Source organism: Glycine soja, chromosome 11 (genome assembly GCF_004193775.1).
Source record: "Glycine soja cultivar W05 chromosome 11, ASM419377v2, whole genome shotgun sequence".
NCBI lineage: Eukaryota > Viridiplantae > Streptophyta > Magnoliopsida > Fabales > Fabaceae > Glycine > Glycine soja.
Genome location: NC_041012.1, coordinates 1842953 through 1856396, shown reverse-complemented (window position 1 = coordinate 1856396; position 13444 = coordinate 1842953). Strand labels below are relative to the sequence as shown.

At 33.1% G+C, this 13444-nt stretch overlaps 2 protein-coding genes and 1 long non-coding RNA gene across 4 annotated transcripts; 2 read left to right on the top strand and 1 right to left on the bottom strand.

The window, feature by feature from the left end:
- Positions 1 to 694: 694 nt before the first annotated feature.
- Positions 695 to 6164, top strand: LOC114376768 (E3 ubiquitin-protein ligase At1g12760-like). 2 transcript variants are annotated; one of them, XM_028335033.1, is made up of 5 exons: positions 695 to 1458; positions 3021 to 3143; positions 3300 to 3432; positions 5035 to 5199; positions 5597 to 6164. In XM_028335033.1, exons 1-5 carry the CDS (start codon positions 887 to 889, stop codon positions 5768 to 5770), a joined length of 1167 nt encoding a protein of 388 aa, XP_028190834.1. In that variant the 5' UTR covers positions 695 to 886; the 3' UTR covers positions 5771 to 6164. The 2 variants fall into 2 exon arrangements, with proteins under 2 accessions (XP_028190834.1, XP_028190835.1); XM_028335034.1 differs by having other exon boundaries at positions 696 to 1458; positions 3024 to 3143.
- Positions 6165 to 8701: 2537 nt separating this feature from the next.
- On the top strand, positions 8702 to 9953 carry LOC114373665. Its single transcript, XR_003658450.1, has 2 exons — positions 8702 to 9228; positions 9308 to 9953. It is a non-coding gene; the product is annotated as an uncharacterized LOC114373665 (long non-coding RNA).
- A 655-nt stretch (positions 9954 to 10608) lies between these two features.
- On the bottom strand, positions 10609 to 11553 carry LOC114375092. The gene has a single exon (XM_028332839.1). The coding sequence runs from the start codon at positions 11375 to 11377 to the stop codon at positions 10847 to 10849; it is 531 nt and encodes a 176-aa protein (XP_028188640.1). The 5' UTR covers positions 11378 to 11553; the 3' UTR covers positions 10609 to 10846.
- Positions 11554 to 13444: the final 1891 nt, after the last annotated feature.

The following is a 13444-nucleotide window of genomic DNA, read 5'->3' as shown; positions in this document are numbered from 1 at the left end:
GATATTTTGTAGTAGACAGTAGTTATTTAAGTAAATCCATATCTTATTTAAGTTTTGACTCATTGTTTGAATAATAGATCATAAAAATCAAAGTGATTGAATTGGATAATTTTTTTCTTTAAAATCGATTTAATCTAATACAAATCACCTCTACAATCAAGTCTCTAGACCTTGGTTTAAGTCATTGTTTTGCTCAGAATAAAAACACAATTTTTTATTGTTTGTTATTATTACAAAAATAACCATTTACCATTGTTAACATAACTATTAGGTCAATGTCAGTATAATATCTTTTTAAATCATTTATTCACATATTCAAACTCTTTTTGACTTGTAGGCTTGTAGCCTAGTATATATATCATGCTCAAATGAAATTAATTATAAGCTCAATTATATTTATTTCTCTCAAATTAGAAAAATAATAATTTTAATTTCTCAAATTTTTTTAAAAAATATTTTTAGTACCTAAAGCTAAACAACATTAATAAAAATGATGTAAAGTGGATGTGATGTTAGCAATAGTTGACATGGGTTTACTTCAAGTTACCATTTTTGTTAATGTGACCTACTTTAGGGCTAAAAATATATTTTTTAAGATTTGAGAAATTAAAAATATTTATAAAATTTAAAGAAAAAATGAAGTTATTCCAAATTCTGAGAGAGTGAGAAAGCAATTAAAAACGGTGTTGGTGGACATGGTCGATTCCACGCCGCAAACCGGACAAAGAGCACCGGATGATGATTGGTCGTCATCATTCCCGTATTTAATTTATTTTCCAATTCAACTCTTGCAGATAGGTAAGCTATCTCTTCTCTTCTCTTCTTCGCAACCATGTTCTGAACCCACTCGCCGAATCGGCTTCTTTCAATCTCAACACGTAACAACATGGCCACCACAAGGTCATCGTCCGAGGACATCGTCGATTCCACGCCGCTTCTCGCCAATTCCGCCGGCTCCTCCGACGACCTCACCTCCGGCCGTCGATTCGCGCGGCGTCAGCGGCTCCGGCAGGCGGCTCAGTTCCTCAGGCAAGCGAGCGGGCGCCGGATGATGCGCGAACCGTCGATGCTGGTCCGGGAGGCCGCGGCGGAGCAACTGGAGGAGCGGCAGAGCGATTGGGCGTACTCGAAGCCGGTGGTGGTTCTTGACATCGTGTGGAACTTGGCGTTCGTGGTTGTGGCGGGGACCGTGCTGGTTTTGAGCGCGAGCGAGGCGCCTGGCATGCCTCTGAGGTTGTGGATTGTAGGGTACGCTATGCAATGCGTCCTTCACATGGTTTTCGTTTGCGTCGAATATAGGAGGCGGAGGAGGCAGCAACCCGCTGCCGCCTCGTCAGTGCAAGACAGGGTTGGGAGCAGCAGTGGGAATTTGAGTGTGTCTTCAAGAGAGGGTTCTGCTTCTGCCTCTGCCTCTGCGCAGAATGTGTTGTTGGGCCAACTCGATGACGAGAGTACTAGGTGAGTGAGTAGTTTCTTCCTCCTTTTTTTATATGGTAAATAATTTCGTGTGAACTTTTGGAATTCCGTCTTATATAAACGAAATTTAGTGAACGTGCGTGACTGTTGCCATGTTAATTTTATTTGTGAATGATAACACTAGATTAAGTGATGATGTAGTACCTGTAGCCTTCTCTTTAGTCTAGGGACAATTATTGAAAGCTTGTTGAATTTGAAGAGCTCTAAAGTCTCTCCCCAATTACTGAATGAATGAAAAGGGCTAATGATGTAAGTTTGATGGTAAAATGCAATGACGGAGATTGCCACGCGATCTAATTTTCTGTTAAAGGGGTTCTTTTGTTCAATTTCTCAAGGCACATGTGTAAGTGTGTGAGATTATGTACCAAAAGGAATCAATTTTGAACCACATGGGGTGTGACTGTGTGTATTTCAGATTTCAGCCTTGGTTTTCTTAGGCCTCGGTTGCCTATAGGCTACAGGAATTGGACTTGGAATTCAGCCTTGAAATTAGAAAATATGCCTCTTAATTTTAATTATCTTGTTTTGCATGTGTGATGAGGGCAAACGTTAGCACAGTGATAAGGTTGTTGCCTTTTGACTTGGAGGTTAATATGGACTTAAATCCTGGAAGTAGCCTCTCCGCTTGTGAGGATATGGTTGTGTATAACGACCATCCATAGATTCCATTAGAGGGGAGCTTTGCTGTAGAGATATCTCACATCAGTTCAGAATGGCCAAAGTAGCCTTTACAAGACCTGGGAAATCCTCCCCTCTTGATCTAGCTTTTGAGATTGAATTTTGCCTATTTCATTTCTTGTACTTTTGCATTGGGTCACCCTTTTGTTTAGCATGTGCATTAGATTTAGAATTCTGTTGGAAAGTCACCTTTATTGCAGTCACCCTTAGCCTGCCATTGTTGTGGCCTCTTTAGGAGCTGCTTTAATTATAACCTCAAGGGTGGTGTTTAGTTTAGTCCCATGTCAACTAGAGTTATGGTTTAAATAGAGCTTATGAAGCTTAGGCCATCCTCACATTACAAGCTGATTTTGTGGTGTTGAGTTTGGCCCTAAGTCCAAATTCTAAGATGGTATCAAAGCTTATCTTAGAATCATGTTTAGGTGTGAGGGATAGTGTTGGAAAGCCACCTTAATTGTGGTCACCCATAGCCCACCTTAGTTGCGGCCTTTGTGGTGGCTGCCTTATTTATAGCCCCAAGGGTTGTGTTTAGTTCCAATTTTTTTGGGTTGAGTTATGTCCTAAGTCGAAATTCTAAAGGCCGGTTTACTTACTTTCATTGTCTGTTTTCACTTAATTACAAAATTTACACCTTATTTTCAATTTGTCTCCTGTTTTCAAAGATTTGTACGAGAAACATTGAAGACAACTTCTTTTTTTGTTTCCAGTACAAATCTTTGAAAACAAGAAACAGAATCAAAACAAGGTGACAGTTTTGTAATTAAAAAGTGAAAAAAAATTGCAACTGAATGCCCGCTAAGTTTTTTTTAAAAAAAATTTGGACACTCATTCTAATTTTGTGTATTAATTCACTGTTTCTTGGCCAGCAGTGTTGCAAAGCATTTGGAATCAGCCAATACAATGTTTTCATTTGTTTGGTGGATTATTGGATTCTACTGGGTATCAGCTGGGGGTCAAGCATTAGCCCAAGACTCTCCTCAGCTTTACTGGTTCGTCCTCTCATTCAAATTGTTCATATATCTATTATTATTCATTATTTATTAAACATTTCACTTGTAATTTACTCATCTTTTGGAAAATTTGCTGATATTTTCTTATTTTAGTTGAATACTTTTTAGTTTTGACAGAATCTACATGCTTTGCAGGCTATGTATAATCTTCCTGGGTTTTGATGTTTTCTTTGTCGTTTTCTGTGTTGCACTGGCATGTATCATTGGAATTGCTGTTTGCTGTTGCCTTCCCTGTATCATTGCACTTCTTTATGCAGTTACAGACCAGGTAAGTCATGTTTGATTGGTCATTACCTGTTCTTGTTTTCAAGTCTGTAAAGCTATATGTATATAGTTTCTCAGAAACTCCAATTGGAAGTACTGTATTATGTATAAAATGGGTAGGAAGTTGCTGAGCAGTAATGATCTTTGAAGTAAATTTGCATATTTAACCATTTCAACATGTGTAATTTGGGCCTGTTTGTTTAAACTTATTTGTTAAAAAAAAAATACTTTTTTAAAAATAAAATAAGCAGTTTTCTGTCTTTTGGTGTGTTTGTTTGAATTGCTTTTGCTTTTAAAAAAACAGTTTTCTGCTTTTTTTAAGAAGCAAATTTTATCTACTTCCTAGAAAAGTGTTTTTTTTAAAAACACTTTTTTCACAATTGCTTTTTTAAATTTAAACAAAAGGACCCATTGTAATAATATAATTTGTAAAAAACAATGCTGGAATCTTTGCATTTGTAGAACACATGAATGGGCAGATTAAACGAGTGTTAAATTGGAATGTGTTTCGCAATCTTATCCAGTTTGACTTGTCCTACTACTGTACTAGTGTGTGCTAACATGACTCATTCTTACAGTATAACACAAACATAATGGATAGTACACACGTAATCCTAATATTAGGGTTCTCTCTCTAGGTCCTCTATTTTTGTGCACACGGGAAACCCTCAGAAGACTGTTTATAAATTTGTATTTTTCAGATTTTTCGGGGTTGAAGGTGTGTCAAATTATAGCATTAATATTATTTTATTGTAAAATGGGATCCGGAGAGAAAACCAAAATATTGTAAGTTGGATTTTTTTTTGCCAAGGATGGATTCTGCAGCCAAGACCTAATGGTACTTTTGTAGTTTGAGAAGCCAAGGAGGGAGTTGAAGAGCTTTTTTGATGTACAATTAGGAAAGATCAAGATTGGGCTTTGATTTAGGTGTCATAAAAATATAATAGCTTAGATCATGTGTGCCAGATCAAGCCATTTGCAGTAATGTTACTGGAGGAAGATTTAGGGACGAAATATGGTAGTTGCTGGGTTAGGATAGGTTAGCATAAAACTTTTTTTTTTTTTTTTGGGGGGGGGTTGTTAGGCACCACATGTTAGAATACCGAGGTCGACACAATTCACATGTATAATTAGAAATAAAGGGGGAAATGGGGAGTGAGTTAGGACAGTTCTTGATAGATTGTGAGAGCAAGTTAGGGGACAGTCGATGTCTCTCATATACCTGGAATAGGAGTGTTAATGCAACTATTATGCTGCATTTTCTACGAGTGTTAAGGGAACTATTATCCCATTAATGCAGACCTGGAGATAGAGGTTTCTGTCAATGAACAGTTTTTTCCCCCCATATTCTGATCCAGTTCTATTACAAACTTTGCCATGTAACTTTATTTTCTGTGACTTTGTGGTTGATTGTGAACGTATCACTATGATATGGAGAATGCAATCTTGTTGGCTACAAGTTGGTTGATGACCAACATAAATGAAGTGTATATCTGAATTTGAGTTTGTGTATGATTAGTCACGGTGTCAATGTTGTGTAGCCTAGGACTATTTAATGGTAGATAAATTGTTATGTATTAATTGTCCTTGCCTGGGTAAAAAACAGGAAGGGGCATCAAAGGAAGACATTGAGCAGTTGTCAAAATTTAAATTCCGAAGAATTGAAAGCAATGAGAAACTTACCGGTACTATACAAGGACCTGTTGGAGGAATAATGACCGAATGCCAGGCTGATTCACCTATTGAACATGCTCTTGCTGAGGAGGATGCGGTATGTCATAAATTTTTGTTATGTATGGATGAACCTTTTGCTCCCTTTTCTGTTGGTTTTGTTGCTCCGTCTCTTAGTAGATATTGTTTCACTATATTCCATGTTTCAAATAGAGACTTTGTTGCATACTGTTTTTTAGTGTAACTATCACAGTTTTGATATGTAAAATACGAATTTGTCTTCTGAACACATTCTTACACTGAAGGATGGAATTTGTAAGTATATGTTTGTATGTGTGCTTGGCGTGAATGACGTATTCTCACCACCACATTATGGTTTGAATGCATGCTAGATAATTTTAATATAGTAACTCAGTGGCCTGACAATAATAGCTGCATCCTCAGTCACTCTGAACTCTGCTAATCTGAAAATTTTCACTTTTGGTGTTGTACTATAGGAATGTTGCATCTGCCTTTCTTCTTATGATGATGGGGTTGAGCTAAGAGAACTTCCTTGCGGTCACCATTTTCACTGTGTCTGTGTGGATAAATGGCTGTATATTAATGCTACATGCCCCCTCTGCAAGTATAACATCTTAAAAAGTAGCAACCTCAGTCAAGAGGAAGTGTAGAAGATCGATGTCAGGAAAGTTTTTGGCGCCCATGTTGAGGAATCTGCACACTTTCGATTCACAGCCATGTTAATATACTTTGATACAGGCCTATACAGTTGCTCCTGCTGCCGTTTGCTGTTATCATGTAATGATAGCTTTTTTGATTGTTTGTAGTTATTGTGGCTTCTTACTGGTTGTGTATATCAGTGTTGTTCAGTGCATACCGGCTATAATTATCTCAAGAGGCAATTTGGTTGTATTTTTTTTTTGGGTTTTATTGTCGTCATCATTGTTGTTGTATATGGACCCATAATGTCTTGCTTAAGCCACTGTGGAATGGTTTATCATGTCTCGGTATATGTTACCAAAATATTTAGCCCAACTGCCTCCATGCGTTTCACTTGGCAACTTACTTATACCCCCTATTGTGTTTATTTGAGTGTAAACAGAAAGAAAATGAAATTGAGAGATAGGAGTTTCCTAAGTGAGACTGCATTAGTTATTTGGTTCTGTTTTTTTATTTATTATTCTGATCTATAAAAAAAATCGAGATAGGATGTAAATATCAAATTTTTACTATTTCTGCTATAAATACAGAAAGAACTCAAAGGAGTTACTCTTTTTCTCTCGCAATTGGATAAAACCACATGTATCTTTACACATCCAAATAAATACACATAAAAATAATATTTATTTGCAAGTTTTTTCTGAAGTTTGTAAATATAATAGAAACTTCATCTATACTTTTAGTCACTTGATAGAACAACTACATGAATATGACGCGTAGTTTGGATTTTGTGAAAATTTAAAAGAACCGTGATTAATATATACCCAAGGGTGCATGAAGTAAACGATCTGTAAAAAAAAGGAAAAAGAAAAATAAATATAATGTAATATACGTGATAAATGATGTAATAAAAAAGAAAAATATATATATAAAAGAAAAATTAAGTAGACATTAAATATTTTCCATTTTAATAAAATTGTTTTATGGTGAAGATGATGAGATTGAAATCCTAATGAGATACATTTTTTTCAGATGTGTAAATATATACAGTACTCGTTTTGAAATACTCTTAATTTTATACTTTACTCGTTTTGTCAATGACTTTCAAGTTACAACATATGGGGCGGACCATACGATATTTTGTTTTGCTGAATGGAGGTCATATTATCATAGAAAATAATAATTATATATTCATCCAGTGTATATATTTAGTGAAAGATGTAAAAAGAATATAATAAATAATAAGATACAGTGAGAAGAAAAGGATAAAAATAATAGAATGAAAGAGAGATAGATTTATATTGTATAAATATATAGAATATGATTGCTATGATATCATAGTGTCCCAAATTCCCAATAGTCGGATGGAGACTTGTTTGATGTGTATATGATTATGATATGATCTAAATCTAGCAAAATTTCCAGCTTCCTGGTTACGGTGGAACTGAGAAAGTGTGTCTTTACACCTTACTGTGCCTAACTGGTTTCCAGTAAAACTTTGCGGTGTTTCAGTTTTCATGTACCAAATTTTCCACTTTGTTGCGGCGCTTACACTCCTTTATTACGGCTTTATCTTTTCCCAATTTTAGAATTAACAATTAGATTGATGTCCACGTCATCCCCTCTATATCCGCCATTTGCATCACTTTCCATTTTCCGTATGGAAAAAGCTAAACGTCCCACTCTATTTCTTCCACGCAGCATACATTCAAAATTGGGGTTAATTACTTGTATAAATATGATTAATTTATCTAATGAATTATTAAAACTAAATAAATATAATTGTATAGTATAATTTTTTTTACTTAAATAATTGCATATAATTATTGATATATGGTTAATATTTATATTTATGAAGCAAAGTTAATCATTATTAGACATTTCAATAACTTCACAATAATATTAACCACACGTTGATTATTATTTATAACCATAATCATGTTTATTAATTTTTTTTAATCTTTTATAAGACAGAGTTAATCATATACATACATATGATTAACAACTTGTGATTGTCAATAATTGCATGACACTATTAACCACTCGGAAGATATAAAGCTAATCACTATCAGACTTTTCATTAACCTCATGAACCTATTAAACACGTCAATAATTATATACAATTACGTTGATTTATTTTTAATCATTTATAAAACAGGATTAACTATATTGTGCACGTAATTAAACACAAAGGTTAGATGGACACTGGCTGTAAAATTTAAGTTATATGGATATTAATATTCTTTTTCATATTCATATGGAGAGAGAATGTAAGTAAAAAAGAGTTCATTTTAATTGTATATTCTCTTCTGTTAATTTTTTTAAAATTTAGAAAGAAAAAGACGTCCCAACTCAAGACAAATAAAATAAAGTTTTGGGACTCGAAGACTTAACGAGATAAATGGAGACTTAAACTTATGATCTGTCAAATGCTAAACTGTCTTATATTACTTGACCAATTCTTTGAGATTAATTTTAACTATATATTCATATATAAATAAACTAGTTTTGGTTTAAATAATTTTAATTATTTGAGTTATACAGTTGAATTTTAATTAACTTTTATGGTAGATATATTAAAAATTATATTAAATAAATTTTATTAAATAACGGTATAAAAATATTTATACAACGGCATAGCCATTAAAAACAAATACTATTGGCTTACATGCTGTAATTAGTAAATTATGATGATACAAGCGATTCATCACCAACACATAAGAGTATGTTTTTTAAAATTTTAATATTGTTTCAATGTTAGCTAATTTGAAGACAACCTATTGTCTATTCATAATTTGATATAGACAGAAAAAGGAACCCAAATGTTTTCCAAGAGAAAGTTAAATTTAAGTATTCACACTTATTGTATTCTATAGTTGATTTAAATATATTTTTGTTCTTTGATATATACTTGTTTTTTTATCTGGTCTCTACTAAGTTTTTTCTTTAAATCGAGTTCTTAATATTTTAAAAATTTTATCCAAGATTCTTGTTGTTAGTTAGGATCCATTAATTGCTTATATACACGAGATTATCACATTCACATGTAATCTTTGTATGAGTGAGATTACACATAAGATTTTGTTAAAAGTAACCTCTTTCTTCCACCACCCCTCTTCTTCTTCATCATCACCAGCAATCATGTCTCAACTCCTTGTCCTTCTCTCCAAGGTAATCGCCCCCACTTTTTTTTTAATGCAAAACATTTCCCTCTCTCTATTTCCCTCTTTCTCTTCCTCCATCATATTCACCCTCTTTTTTTCCTCTTTCGCATAAATAAATCTAAACACCATGAGCGTTCCTCCACCCCTTGCGGCAGTGATGTGGATGTCATTCATGGTGGCACAGTGGCCTTGGCTGGAGCACCAGGCCCTCATCTTCAAGTACCTCAAGGCAGGTCTCTCGGTTCCCCTTGACCTCCTTCTCCCCATTTACAAGAGCCTCCAATTGATGTCATCTCACCCGTCGAGTAAGTAATTTAAAAATAACATATTTTTCGCTATATTTTGTGAAAGTTTTAGTTTTTGAGTTCTGGGTTTTTTTTTCAGTGGGGTATTATGGGAAGAACTCGTGGAAGAGGTTACCAATCTAGATACTACCTTTGGAACCTATGAAGAATCCATCACCCAGTCCACTGAGAGGGAGGCTACTACATTGAAAACTACAAAGACTGAAGAAGAACAGAGCGAGACAAGTAATTCATAGGGCAAGAACCTCAAAAAACCAGACAAAATACTACCTTGTTCTCGCTGTAATAACATGGACACCAAGTTCTGCTACTACAATAATTACAATCTTAACCAACCTTGCCACTTCTATAAGAATTGCCAGAGATACTAGACTATTGGGGGGATCATGAGGAACGTTCCTGTAGGTGCTAGTCCCAGGAAGAACAAGAGCTCGACCTCTCACTGGTTCAAGGGAGGGCCAATGAGGGTGGGGGAACTCATGGAAGAGTGGGGTAGCGACGGAAGAAGCGAAGGACGAGGAAAAAGGAAGAAAGAGATGGATTTTCTGAGGAAAAAGAAATAACACTCAAATTATGTCATTTTGAATTAAAAAAAAAAAAAAAGAATTTACGTGTAATTTCACTTAGCAACGAGTACATGTGACAATACATGTAGCATGCTAATATGGCAAGATAACAGTCATGTAAGTAATTAATAAATCCAGGCTAATGACATGAATTTTAGACAAAATTTTTAAAATATTAGGAACCCAATTCGAATAACGAATTTATCAAGGATCAGATGTCAAAAACCAGTATATATAAGAGACCAAAAATATATTTAAGCCTTTATCATTTTATCAACTAAGCTTCGTCATTGTGTGAAGAAAAAAAAGGCTAAAACCTTGTTCCTTTTTTTTTTTTTCTTTTTCTTTAACTAAATACACTTTTATAAAACACGCAGGCTTAATTTATTTCGCTCATGTCGGATAATCTAACTTATTTTCACTCTAGCTATTTCATCATCCTTATTTTTTAAAGCTAAACTACTTTGTTGGTTTTTTTTTATTTTAGATTAAAATTTGATCTTTTATTTTTTTAAATGGTTTCTCATTTATTAAAAATTATAAAATAATCTCTTGAGTAATTTTTTTAGTATGTTTACCCTTAAAGTAATGTATTTTTCAGTTTTTTTAGATAAATATGCTATAAAAATTACTTGAGTAATCATTTTTAACTTTTGATAAATAAGGGTCCATTTTATAATTTTAAAAAATAAAACATCAAAGTGTAACCTAAAATAAATTCATTCTTTCACTTATAACTTCTTAAAAGTAGATTTCCTAAATTTAATCCAATTAAGTATTTTTAATTTAAAATAAAAATTTCTCTGGAATCAAATTACTAATAAAAGATATATTGTTAAAATACTTATAATACACTTTATAGGAAGTGAACAATAATTACAAGGCACACCAATCTTACTAGTTAATTTGAAGTACAACTTCCGGATCGATACGGGGAATTAAGCATACCTTTCCACAGCCCACTGGATTTAAGCCAAGTTGGCAGATAGGATTCATTGACATTGATATTGACATCCACAACAAAAACAAATTTCCAAAACATTTTTATTATTTTAAAATTGAAATTCCGTCTCCATCTTGGAGCTTGTGCTGCCCGAACTGGAATGAGCGTTGCGAAATTTGCGAACCGCGGTGACGGGTATCCCAATGACAGGTTGACACGTGTCGAGATCCGGTGATCCGTGCAACCGGATGGAAAGGTTGACGGTGAGGTGGGTCCTGGAACCGTCTTTTGCCCGTAGCCGGTAGCTGAGGTAGCGTACGGAATGATAAGGTTGGAGGGCAATGTCAGAGGGCGGAATCAGACACGAACCGAGTTGCGTGAGCCCCGCAAAGCGCCGCTTGTTGTAGAGTTGGAGGTGTAGGCGGGAATATGTGTCGGAAAAGAAGGTGGGATCCACTGGGACGCGGAACACCTGCTCCCCTGTTCCTCCTTCGTCGTAGTGGTGGTAGACCATGTGCGCTGGGAGCTTGGTGAGAGTGATGAAGGGTCTGATGCAGCTGAAATAGGAGGAGGACTGTTGCTTCAGACCTTCGGCGGACACAACACATATCTCCAACGTTGTTGTCGTCGTCGTCATCATGGAAGAAAGAAGAGAGTTAGTTGTTGTGGTGTGAGTGGGTGCGTCAATGAGTTATTTAGTGAAACTTACGGCAATTTCGTGGGTGCTACTGCTGGAATTTTAAACCGCTATGGGAACCTAACTCTCATGGAAATTTTTCATTTCCCGCTTTCACAAGTCAACTTAAGGTTCTGCTTTTATTTAATTTGGTTTACACTTCACACCACGATAATATATATATATATATATATATATATTCAATTTCACTTTTTTTTAATGATATATAACTTTATTTTAGATAAGTTAAATTTTATAATTTCATTGTATCTTTTAGTCCATCTCATATTTATAAGTGATTTTTTTAGTTTTTATAATTTATATTTTAGTTACTGATTTTTTTAATTCTTGTATTTTAATTCTCTTTTAGTTTAAAAATGATATTTTTAATCTATGTAATTTATATTTTAATTACCTTTTAATCTTTAATAAAAAAATATATAAAAATAATTAGTTACAAATTAGTTATAAATTATAAATTATTTTTTTATTATAAATTATCTTTTCATAAATTAGTTACAAATTATTTGATAATATTTTTGTAGTTAATTATAATTGATAATATTACTCAATTTTTTTATGATAAAAATTTTAAAAAAAAAATAGGAACTAAATTTTAAATTATAGGAACTAAATTTTAAATTATAGGAACTAAAATGAAATTAAAATACAAATTATAAAGACTAAAAAACTCACTTTGAAACTACATGGACTAAAAAAGAATTAAAATGTAAATTATAAGAACTAAATAAATCACTTTAAAATTATAAAGACTAAAAAATATAAATAATAAAATTATATGAACCAAATGAATAATTAAACCTTTTACATAAAACTATTTATCTATGTTAGATGGCTATCTTAATTAAGGTTGAGAAGGAAGTTGTGGCTGAAGTCAATGTTAAGCTTGGGGTCCAGGAGCGCAAAGAAAATCAATCTAAATTCTAAAGGAAATGTTTACTATTGGATAATTCCAACAAAACACCATAAATGAGCTTGTCTATACTCAAAATGTGTTTAGTAGGTTTTGTTAAGACCAATCCAATCCGATCAAGGGTTCTTATCCTTTTATCAAGAGTTGAAGACAAAAATCAATTGTTTAGTTAACTATCATTCAAATTACTTTTGAGTCATACTAAAATTTTTCATACTTAACCAATTTCTATAAGTTAAGATGACTCTTAGATTTTTGTCCACCCATTTTTTAAGGCTATTGCCTGTTTTATAACTATGAAGTTTATAAAGGCAAAAGGAAAACGTTATTAACAGATTGTATCATTTGAAATAACTGGACATGCATGGAATGGATACATAAAAAATCCATATAGAGAAAAATATAAATACTTTTGTAATTAAGCTTAACGAAATCCCACAAAGTCTACTATTAGAATATTGTTTAGAAAGTTGCTTTGAAAGCAAAGTTTCATTTGGTTAAGCCACACAAAAAGGAGAGGATCCCAATATTTTTTCATTTAACACAATTATATTTAAGTCAAATAAAATCAAATGAAAAAAAATTATGGGTATTTTGTTGATATAATTTTTTTCATCGAGTCTGATTCATATTATTTATGAATTCCCTAAAATAGAATTCAGGAAGAAGAAGAAAACAAGTTGATCGACCGTGTCACAAAGGCATATATCATACGGAGAGGAGCATGATAAAATAAGTTAAAAAAACAAAACCAAATACATAAATATTCCCTTGTGCTTTAGTAGTGTCATATCAATTCACTAACAGTATAATATATATGTCAGTAGTCATTAGACTATTAGTACATGAATGGTTAAACTAACACACTTTTAACATTAATACTGATTTTATAAATGACATAAATCTATTGCTAATAAGATAATGTTAAATTTCACGTAGTAATAAAAAAATATTGAAAATATAATGTCAGCTTTCTTGCATTATTTTAAAAAATATTCAAGCATTTATTCGACAATAACAATACCATGAAATTTTTGCATGTTTTTATTGCAATATTGAAACTTTTGCATTGCTATTTTGTCTTAATTTATTTTACA